Source organism: Schistocerca americana, chromosome 2 (assembly GCF_021461395.2).
Source record: "Schistocerca americana isolate TAMUIC-IGC-003095 chromosome 2, iqSchAmer2.1, whole genome shotgun sequence".
NCBI lineage: Eukaryota > Metazoa > Arthropoda > Insecta > Orthoptera > Acrididae > Schistocerca > Schistocerca americana.
Genome location: NC_060120.1, coordinates 1008105135 through 1008117325, shown reverse-complemented (window position 1 = coordinate 1008117325; position 12191 = coordinate 1008105135). Strand labels below are relative to the sequence as shown.

At 43.4% G+C, this 12191-nt stretch overlaps 1 protein-coding gene across 1 annotated transcript in view; it reads left to right on the top strand.

Moving 5' to 3' along the window:
• Positions 1 to 12191, top strand: part of LOC124594622 (Down syndrome cell adhesion molecule-like protein Dscam2) — a 191172-nt gene that overhangs the window by 142788 nt on the left and 36193 nt on the right. Inside the window, exons 12-13 of the mRNA XM_047132994.1 lie at positions 544 to 779; positions 7592 to 7750. Coding sequence (XP_046988950.1) covers positions 544 to 779; positions 7592 to 7750 — 395 coding nt within the window. The remainder of the gene's footprint in view (positions 1 to 543; positions 780 to 7591; positions 7751 to 12191) is intronic.

Below are 12191 nucleotides of genomic sequence, written 5' to 3'. Positions count from 1 at the left end.
GTACAGCTCACTCATTTTTTTTTATAAATTAAATAAATTCTAGAGTTTCATACACCTATAAGCATGGTTTGTATGCTGTGCGAAACTCATCAAAGAATCTCTCTAACTTGTGAAGAAAAGTGTACCTATACCAACAAATGGAGCCAACAGTAAGTGAAAAAACGATGAAATATCACATGTAAAATAAATTATTTTGTTATGTTTTTGAACTTCCACTACGATGAGTGTGAATCCTAAATCCTTCCTGATCATGCTAACAAAGTTATAAGAATTTATTTGTGAAAGTATAGACAGTGGAAATTAAAATGTCCTGTGGTGCCTCTCCTGCCCCAAGTCGGCCAGTTTGACGTCCTACCCCCCTTAACGAAAATATGTGGTGACATCTGAGGTCTCTAATAAGATGGTGGCATCACGTGTTTCGATATCAGCCTGAGAGGTGTATCGCAGTTTCGATACATCGATACTTGAAAACCTTCTGCCACACCTACGCACAGAGCACTCAGTTGCCGTGTGCGTGTTGCAGGTGAGCGTGCAGGCGGGCAGCGCGTCGGTGCGGGGGCGGCTGTCGCTGTCTGCTGTGCGGCCAGAGGACGGCGGCGTGTACGAGTGCGTGGCCAGCAGCGCGGCCGGCGCCGCCTCCCACGCCGCCCCCCTGCACGTCGTGGGCCCGCCCCACGTCCGGCCCATGCCAGACCAGAGGGTCGTCGCCCACACCGACGCCGCCTTCCACTGCCGCGTCACCGGCTACCCGATCAGCCAGATACGCTGGGAGAAGGAGGGTTCGTACGTCTCTCTGCACAAATCTCACACGTCACATCGTACAGGACGATTCTATTTTGCATCAGCGATATGACTGGTTTGGAGTGACCCTGTACAACTTCATCTCCTGTTCTTATGTCTTAATATCAAAGAAGCACAACCAAAGTCCTCGTTCATTTGCTATTTTCATTGCACCTACTGTGCACTGTCTGATCAAAAGTATATGGATCGCCCCTTGCAAGGCGGAACTGACAACTGGATTTCACTAGAGGCGGACCCGCCAGCGTAGAAGGCGGTGGAGAGATTTGCATTCTCAATAGAGAGGGGGGCGAAACTCCTACAGAAAATTCCGGAAACACGACCTGTGTTCTCTGCCAGGCCACTAGGAGCGCTGCAAGTTTATCAGACCCTCCATCTCGCTTTCCTATTAGCTGACTTTCAATCTCTCGTGCTTGTTTTGACTTCATCACATTGTGCTTCTGATTACGGCTTCTCGTGTGTATTGCACTCTTTGAATTGCATTGCAAATGTGTTTCTCGTATTCTGACGGCGTTTTGCTCGTATTCGAAGATTTGGTGGGGTAAATGATTCCATATTTGTTTCTGTTCCGTATCAAACAGAATCTGCTTTCGTTGCATGGTGTTCTATGGACTTACGTGTATTTGTTATTGCTTAATAATCTATGTGTAGCACCCATTTTCCGTGCTTCCTCGCATTTAATGGAGAACTCCACGTTAGCAATTTTTGACAGTGTTGGTATTCAACTTCATTATATCTTGTGACGGAATGTGTATGTAATTCTGCTTTGAATGTTGTTGCATCTTGCCTTGAATGCCATGCGTTCCTCTCAGTGGCTTGCAGAGCATAGATGTAGACGTAGGAGAGTAGGCCTGTGCTTTGAAGTCTTGATGACTAGAGGATTCTTCCTTGCAAATGCTAAAAATGCGACAGTAGTTACACAAGTGTCTTCAAACATTATTAACAGATACTACAAACATTACATTTTACCGGGAGTCACTGAAAATTTTGGTTGTCTCCAGTAAAAGCTAGATTACGAAGAACGGATCGGAACAAAATTAATCTAGGACACAAGCAATTACTTACAATGCATTTAAATGGAGCAGTTCTCAGACGGATTCGTAAGCAGTAACAAATAGACATGAGTCCACAGAATACCACGTGACAAAACTAGCCTCTGTTTCATATGAAACAAAAACAACTATGGTATCATTTACCCCACTCAGTGTTAGGTATAAGAGCAAAAATTAAGTATAATACAAACAAAATATTTACAGTGCAATTCACACAAGAAGGTTGTAATCAGGGACATAATTTCCAGTTGATAACAGCCGCACAGTCAAAATTATAATATTGGATTTTACAAACAAATACACATTACCAACAGTTACCAGACCCACCCGTATGGTACAAATGAAAAATATTGTCATCTACTGCTTGTATTTCGCCAAGCCATATTTTCCTGAATTCGACGTTCATGGGCAGGCCGCTCGGAGCGCTACTGCCGGTCTCCGTATCGTAACGTGGTCGTTGCACTTCTGATACTTCGGTGTTCTGAAGAAAAACAGTACCAACAGAACTGGTACCCCAGGGAGGCTCAGGGCGTTCGAACGTGGACTAATCATTGGATGTCACCCGAGTAACATGTCCGTCATGGACTTGTAAACACTTAGACAAAATGGCTGTGAGCACTATGGGACTCAACATCTGAGGTCATCAGTCCCCTAGAACTTAGAACTACTTAAACCTAACTAACCTAATGACATCACACACATCCATGCCCGAGGCAGGATTCGAGCCTGCGACCGCAGCAGTCGCGCGGTTCCAGACTGAAGCGCCTAGAACCGCTCGGCCACACCGGCCGGCAAACACTTAGACAGCTGGTGATTTCATTGTGAAATGAAAACGCGAAGAAAACGACCGCGGCTGCACCAAGACCAGGTAGATTTCACGGACTGGCGACCATCACGGAGAATATTAATGGAAACTTATGCTACTGCTGAATAAGTCGGTAAAACAACTGGTCATATGCAGTTAAAAATTCTTATTTACTAATGTGTTTCTGGCCCTGTCCGTCATCAGAAGATTTACATCTACATGCCTACTCGGCGAATCACACTTAAGTGCCTGGCCGAAAATTCACTGACCCACCTTTACAATAATACTCTGCTGATCCACTCCCGAATAGCGTCCGGAAAAGGCGAAGACCTATATCTTTCCGTAAGAGCTCTGATCTCTCTCATTTTATTATGATGATCATTCCCCCCTTTGTTTTCCCGGCGGGGTCAGGGATTTTCTCTGCGTCGTGATGACTGGGTGTTGTGTGCTGTCCTTAGGTTAGTTAGGTTTAAGTAGTTCTAAGTTCTAGGGGACTGATGACCATAGATGTTAAGTCCCATAGTGCTCAGAGCCATTTTTGAACCCCTTTGTTGGTTGGCGTCAACAAAAGAAAGGTCTTCACACGAAGTATGCTAACAGCTGACACATCTGGCAACGTATTTTGTACGAAGACTTCTCTTACTGAAGTTCTGACACATCAAAAAGTAAGAGTTTCTGAACAGAAAGTTATTAGTTATTCTACCGACCTGTTCAGCAGTGGCATAAGTCTGCTCAGGTTTACAGTATCACTGCCGGCCTCCAGTGCGACTCTACGTCGCACCTTCAGTAACGGAGAGTGGTTGCAAAAGGTAGCATGAAATCAGCAAAAGGAAGTACTCGCGAGTTCAAAGTGCTGCCCGCAAACCAGACTGCACAGTGACTGAGCATAGGATGTTAAAACGAACGGGGTACAAACGGCCAGCATCTCCTCATAAGCCACCCATTCAATGATAAGCGACGTTTGAGGTGCCCTAAGAGGGAAGACACTGGACAGTGGGTGACCAGAAACTGATTTGCACTGATGACTCACTCTATACCCTGTGGTAATCAGACGGGAAGTTTTGGGTTTCACGAATGCCTGGAGAACTTTACCAGCCATCACGTATAGTGTCAACAGCGAAGTAAGGAGGAGGTGGTGTTACGGTGTGGAGTGTTAGTGTTTGGTCCGCTTACTGCGCTTAAGAAAATACTAAATGCGGAATGGTGTGAACAAATTTTACAGTCTTGGGCACACACAGTACATCTACATCTACATCTACATCTACATCTACATCCATACTCCGCAAGCCACCTGACGGTGTGTGGCGGATGGTACCTCGAGTACCTCTATCGGTTCTCCCTTCTATTCCAGTCTCGTATTGTTCGTGGAAAGAAAGATTGTCGTTGTGCTTCTGTGTGGGCTCTAATCTCTCCGATTTTATCCTCATGGTCTCTTTACGAGATATACGTAGCAGGGAGCAATATACTGCTTGACTTCTCGGTGAAGGTATGTTCTCGAAACTTTAACAGAAGCCCGTACCGAACTACTGAGCGTCTCTCCTGCAGAGTCTTCCACTGGAGTTTATCTATCATCTCCGTAACACTTTCGCGATTACTAAATGGTCCCGTAACGAAGCGCGCTGCTCTCCGTTGGATCTTCTCTATCTCTTCTATCAACCCTATCTGAGACGGATCCCACACTGCTGAGCGGTATTCAAGCAGTGGGCGAACAAGCGTACTGTAACCTACTTCGTTTGTTTTCGGATTGCATTTCCTTAGGATTCTTCCAATGAATCTCAGTCTGGCATCTGCTTTACCAACGATCAACTTTATATGATCATTCCATTTTAAATCACTCCTAATGCGTACTCCCAGATAATTTATGGAATTAACTGCTTTCATTTGCTGACCTGCTATTTTGTAGCTAAATGATAAGGGATCTATCTTTCTATGTATTCGCAGCACATTACACTTGTCTACATTGAGATTCAATTGCCATTCCTTGCACTATGCGTCAATTCGCTGCAGATCCTCCTGAATTTCAGTACAATTTTCCATTGTTGCAACCTCTCGATACACCACAGCATCATCTGCAAAAAGCCTCAGTGAATTTCCGATATCATCCACAAGGTCATTTATGTATATTGTGAATAGCAACGGTCCTACGACACTCCCCTGCGGCACACCCGAAATCACTCTCACTCCGGAAGACTTATCTCCATTGAGAATGACATGCTGCGTTCTGTTATCTAGGAACTCTTCAATCCAATCACACAATTGGTCTGATAGTCCATATGCTCTTACTTTGTTCATTAAACGACTGTGGGGATTGTATCGAACGCCTTGCGGAAGTCAAGAAACACGGCATCTACCTGTGAACCTGTGTCTATGGCCCTCTGAGTCTCGTGGACGAATAGCGCGAGCTGGGTTTCGCAGGACCGTCTTTTTCGAAACCCATGCTGATTCCTACAGAGTAGATTTCTAGTCTCCAGAAAAGCCATTATACTCGAACATAATACGTGTTCCAAAATTCGACAACTGATCGACATTAGAGGAAACGTTCGGAGACTATGACTTATTGTGTCAGCATGACAATGAATCCGGTCATAAAACGGCATATGCGAGGCAGAAATGAAGCTATGAGGACAGTAACACGCCTGAAATAGAATGGCCTGGCCAGTATCCCGACCTACACACAATGGAGCACCTTTGGGATGAGCTGACCCCATCGTCCAACACTATTACCTTCACTGAAGGAGATTGGGCTGACATTTCTCCATATGCACTCAGACACCCCACTGAAAGTGTACCCAGAAGAGTTCAAGTCGTTATAATGGAGAAGGACTGGTACAACCCGTATTAATATTCAGTAATAGGTGTCCGCACACTTTTGATCAGATAGTGTACGAGTCCCAAATTTGATGTCAAATTTATCGCTAGTCTCATTCCCGTTACTTCCTTTTTGTTAACTTCAGTCCATGTAACTCTTCCATATGTTCACTGAGGATAACAAAGTCGACAGCAAACCTTGTGATCATGTCACTACTAATTACTTTCGTCTTGCTTCGTTCTTTCTCAATCCATATTCGGTGTTCAGCAGTCTGTTCATTCCATTCAGCGGAAGAGAAGGCAAATTCCCCATGGCACCTCCCTCAGATTTAGTGGTAAGATGGCCTCGAGGATGGCCCGTCAAAAACTGAACACAGATCAAGTACGAAAACAGGAAGGAGGTGTGCTGGACTGTGAAAAGAGAAGCAAAATAGAAACAGTGAACGGCCCAAAATAAGATGTGCAACGTGGAGCGAACTGAAAGAACCGCGGTCACGTTGTTGTGTGGTCATGGTGTTGAAGTGCGACGAGCGAGATCTGCGCTCGTATCTCCCACGTACCCCATCGTCTTCTATATCCCCTCACAAAATTATGAACTGTTCCTCTGGTCATTGACGTGTCTGTTGCCCTTTTGTGGTCTTGGCAGTTGTCATACTATACATTGGTAATAGAATATAAGTCATGTGATAAGAAAATATTATCGTCGCGATTAAATCTGATGAATACTGGGAGCACCCGACATGCTGCATCGACCTCTCACGGAAACAAAAACAAAAATAAACGAAAGTGGCCTTTGTTACAACAAAGGAATTCAAGAGTCAGAACTTCCAAAACGGAACGCAAGAGTCATAAGATATAGTACTTGAGGAAACCATGCCGCACAGGGTAGCCGCGCGGATTGATGCGCCTTGCCACTGTTCGCGAGGTTCAGACTCCTACCTCGGGCATGTGTGTGAGTGTTGTCCTTAGCGTCAGTTTGCTACCTTGGGAACTTACCATCACCTTACACCACGCTATTGCAAACGGACTTGCCACCTCAACACAGACACAAAATTAATACAGCGAACAGGCACTTGAGTTTATAATTTTGAGAGAAAAAAAGGAGCACGCGGGAGATTCGAACACCGATCTCCCTCTTCGCAGTCCAGCACCGTGAAGACATAACCACGATGCAGTGGCTCGGCAGCTTCCCTCGAAGTTGCACATCTTAAGCGTGAACCCTTCACTTTTTCTGTTTCGTCTCTTTTGGCACACTTCAGGACACGTTCTTCCCCTTTTCGTGCATGATCTGTGTTCAGTTTTTGACGGACTCTTCACCTGGCCATTTTACTACTGAATCTACGGTGGGTGCGATGGGAGTTACCCTCGTGAGAATAACAATGTCACCAGCAAATGCCGTCATTGATATCATTTCACCTTGTATTTTAATCAGAGTCCTGGACGTATCTTTTATTTCGTTCATTGTTTCTTCGATGTACACGTTGAACATCAGTGCAGGAAGACCGTACACTTGTCGAACATCATATCTACTCCGAGCACTTCTCTCTTAGTCTTTCATCTTTATTGTTCCCTCTTGGTTCTTCCACATATTATATATTACACGTCCTTCGCTACACTTATTTTCGTGAAATGTTTTGACATATTTGTTTATTTTATGGTGTGTAATGGTTTTTGGGTGTCGACAAATCCTATGAAATTGTGATTTTTCGTACGTCTTTTCTCCGTTATCAGTCATACCGTCAGCACTGAATCCTAGGTGCCTTTAGCTTTCCTAAAACGAAACTGATCATCACTTAACAGAACCTCATTTTCTTTTCCACTCTATTGTATTTTTACGGCATGTAAGTTTTCGTGCATTCTTCTAAGTTACAAAATGTCAAGTACCAGAAATTGTATGCAAAAATCATTCAATAAGAAATTAGTGTCGATAGAAAACAAAGCAGTAGCTGTGGTAAATGAAATCTTTGTGATTATGGACAGTACCAGTTTCCTCATAGTAAATTGCATCTGTTGAAAAGAGGGAGAAACATATGTAAACTAACTTACGATTATTAAATTTAGCTTACAACCAACTTTTGATTCTGAACAATAGAACCCATAAGCTCATTACAACAATTATTCTTTTCAGGAACCACGCTACCGGACAACGACAGACAGCAAGTGTTCCAGAATGGGACACTCATAATACAGAACATGCAGAAACATTCCGATGAGGGAGGTTACGTGTGCGTAGCGACAAACCCCGATGGACTCACTTCAAGAAGCAAGCTGAATATTCAGGTCCTGGGTAAGGGAGTTTGAAGAACGGGAACGGCATTCGTTCACCAACTAGTCTGAACTGTATAAACACTGACGTAAATGTGTTGCACATGAAATACCAGTCCGATTTTTGCCACTTTCTTGAGAGACTTACATCACATCACGTGTATCAAATGATTAAACATTCAGCCGATTTAGACATTTATCCATTATCAACATCATTTCGAGTAATCCTCACGTATATAAATACACTCTTGTATCTGTTGTAGGATGGACATGCTATGTCACTTCAGGAAGGTTGTGGGCTGGAGGCTGATATGAAAATGTACGTCTTCGTATCGCATCCCGGACACCTGAGCCGTTTGTAGTATGAGATGCAGTGTGGAGCTTTGCACTATGTTGACGTAACATACCGTTTAGTACCCCGCCCGTCAAGTTTATGACGATAGATTCTGCCATGCTTGCCGTACACTAGTGAGCACTCAGCCTCGGGCTAAACATGGCCAAACCAGTACTGTTGTCATATCCTATAGCTCGCCAAGGAGTGATCCTAAGTGGTGCAGAGTTATGGGTCTCGAGAATCTCTGCTACCTGTGACCTTTCACCAGGCCGTCTGAGGACACTTTGTCGTCGATGTGAGACCACAGACAGAAACGAGACTCTTAGCTGAACACCACACATTGTCAGTCCATGTTCAAGTTGACTCTAATTCCACACCGTACAATTTTGTATACTGTTTGTGGCAGAGTGTCAGTGGTAATTGACACCCAGATTCCTGGTCCAGTCAACAAGGACCAAGATGGCTCGAATAGGGAAAAACGAGTTGTCGCGAGTTTTTTATAATGATAGGAGTAAGTTAGGAAGAATCAGTACTCAAAGAAGAGGGATACGCTTGAAGTTCTCCGAGGCTACAGATACAGCAATGAGGAATAACACAGCGGGCGATTCAGTTGAAGAGGATGGTTATCTCTAAGAAGACCAGCCACAGAAGTTGGAAAGAAAAACATAGGTACAAAAAAGGTAACTGCAAAGAAACGATGAGTAACAGAAGAAATACTTCAATTGATCGATAAAAGAAAAAAATACAAAAATGTTCAGAGAAATTCATGAATACAGAAATACAAGTTACTTAGGAATGAAATATAGAGGAAATGCACGGAAGTTAAAACGATATGGTTGCATGAAATATGTGAACAAATCGAAAAAGAAGTGATTTTCGGACGGACTGACATAGCACATAGAAAAGTGAAAACAGCCTCTGGTGAAATTAAAACAAAGAGCTGTAATATTCTGAGTGCAATGGGAATTCCACTATTAAATGCAGAGGAGAGAGCAGACAGGTGGAATGAGTACATAGAAGGCCTCTATGTGGGTGAAGACTTTGTCTGATGAAGTTATAGAAGAAGAAACAGGAGTCGTTAAAATGATATAGAAAATCCGTATTAGAACCAGAATTTAAGAGAGCTTTGAATACTTAAGTGGCAATGGCCTTGCCCCAGTGGATACACCGGTTCCCGTCAGACCAGCGAAGTTACTCACTGTTGGGCGTGGCACTTGGATGGGTGACCATGCGCTGTTGCCATTTTTCGGGGTGCACTCAGCCTCGCAATGCCAATTGAGGAGCTACTCGACCGAATAGTAGCGGCTCCGGTCACAGAAAACCATCGTAATGACCGGGAGAGCGGTGTGCTGACCACACTCCCCTCCTATCCGCATCCTCAGCTGAGGATGACACGGCGGCCGGATGGCCCGATGGGCCACTTGTGGCCTGTAGACGGAGTGCTTTTGGATACTTAAACTAGAATATGGCAGTAGGAATAGTTAACATTCCAGTAGGATTTCAAAAATCACTGGGAAAAGTGGCAACAAAACGACTATTCACATTAGTGTGTAGAATGTATGAGTCTCGCGATATACCATCTGACATCCGGAAAAACATCGTCCACACAGTCCCGAAGATTGCAAGAGCCGACAAGTGCAATGACTATCGCACAATCAGCTTAACAGCTCGTGTGTCCGAGTTGATGACAAGTACAATATATAGAAGAATGGAAAAGAAAATTGAGTATGTTTTAGATGATCAGTTTGACTTTAGGAAAGCTAAAGCCACCAGAGAGGCGATTCTGACGTTGCGGTATATAATGAAAGCAGGACTTCAGAAAAATCACACTCACAGCGTTTGTCGACTTGGAGCGTTCTATAGTCTCAAATGTTGCAAGATGCTCAAAATTATGAGAAAAATAGAGATAAGCAGTAGGCAAAGGTGGGTAATATACAATACGTACAAGAGGTAGGAGGGAACGGTAAGAATGGAAGAGTGCTCGGATAAAAAAGGATGTCTCTACTGTTCAATATACACATTGAAGAAGCAGTACGGAAATAAAAGAAAGACTCATGAGTGGAATTAAGATTCAATCTGTAAGGATGTCAATGAGATCCGCTGATGACATTTCTACCATCAGTGCAACTCAGGAAGAATTACAGATTCTGCGGAATGGAATGAACAGTGTAATGAGCGCAGAATATGGATTGAGAGTAAATCCAAGAAAGATGAACGTAATGAATAGTTGCGGAAATGAGAACAACTAGAAACTTAACATGAGGATTGGTGCTACCTAGGCAGCAAAACAACCAATGACGGAAGGAGTTAGGAGGACATAAAAAGCAGACCCACGCTGGCGAAAAGGGCATTCCTGGTCAAGAGAAGTCTACTGGTGTCGAACATATGCCTCAATTTGAGGAAGAAATTTCTGAGAATGTATGTTTTGAGCACAGTATTGTATCGCAGTGAAACATGTACTGTGGGAAAACCGAAAAGAAGAGAACCGAAGCATTTGAGATGTGGTGCTGAAGAAGAATGTTGAAAATCTGGTGGACTGACAAGATAAGGAATGAGGAGGTTCCCCAGAGAACTGGCGAGGAAAGGAATATATGGAAAACACTGACCACGGAATAACTTCTGTGGTGCTAGAGGGAACTGTAGAGGGCAAAAACTGTAGAGGAAGATGGAGATTGGAATAGATCCAGTAAATAATTGAGGACGTTGGTTGCAGGTGCTACTCTGAGTTGAAGGGATTGTTACAGGAGAGGAATTCGTGGCTGTTCGCATCAAGCCAGTCTGATGCCAACTAAAAAAAAGAAAAAAAGGAACACATAGTGGGTTTCATGAACAACATACTAAAAATCCCGATCAGTCAGGTGTGAGCTTGGGGTTGAAAGGGCCATTAACGTCACTTTTTTCTTGAATAACTTGATAATCCAGGCATTTACAGTAAATATTTCTCGGTACACAATTAATGTACATAAAATTTTCTGCAAAAAGGCTCTATTAATGTTTTCTCTAGGATTAATAGTTTCAGCATTGAAGGGGATGGAAAAATGGCAAGTTAAAAAAAATAGCGTTTTAGTGGTAGAAAAATTAATGTTTATTTTTAAATGACGTGAATTAATAACAAATATGAAGTGTGTACCATATCAAAGTGCAGTAGAACTCTATTAAGGAAGAAATAGCATTCTGGAGGTATAAGAGTGTGGAAGCAGGTTGGAGGAAGGCAGGTCGCTGAATTGTGGTCATGCACCCGGTGGCTGTCGGGGTTTGTGCGTTAACACAACATGGAATAATGATGTGAGTTACCAATGATAATAAATTGTGCACACCTTTCTGCTCTTCTAGAGTGGAAACTGAGACTTAGCCATCCTGTACGGCAGCTGTAGAGTCCTTCTGAGAAAGCGACTTCACCCACGGCGAGTGCTACCCAGTTTTCAGTTTACAGATAGACTACACTTCACCAGCAGTTCCTCTCCATTTATGTTAATACACAAAATAGCTTCACGGAGCTCGTCTTTAAGCAGTGTAGATATTTTTAGTTTATTAAGTGATGCTTATTTGCATTTATAAAATGAGCTTTGGTTTCAAATACGTTGCTGTAAGTAATGGCCAAGTATTGTTTAAACTGTGTTATGTTGTCAGCGACCTGCATAGTGTTGGTAGAAAAGGGAGTGGATTGCTAAAAATGTCATCTTGACGCTGTGTATTATTACATCATTTTGTAAAGCTGTGTAACTGTGTTGGGTCACTTTGCAGTCAATTAATGAACCCTTTAGGGGTTGGGAGAGCTGAGGCAGCGATGGTGCATTTGATGCACCTCACGCTGCGAAAACTATTTCAGCAATTGACAACAGACGCAATGAAATCTGCATTTTCGAATACATATAGACAACGTGTTACAGTTACAACAAGCTCTTCTGTTTACAGTCCAGTCTTTAACCTTTTTCCACAACAGCTCACTTGTTGTTGTTATTGTGGTCTTCAGTCCTGAGACTGGTTTGATGCAGCTCTCCATGCTACTCTATCCGGTGTAAGCTTTTTCCATCTCCCGGTACCTACTGCGACCTACATCCTTCTGAATCTGCTTAGTGTATTCATCTCTTTGTTTCCCTCTACGATTTTTACCCTCCACGCTGCCCTC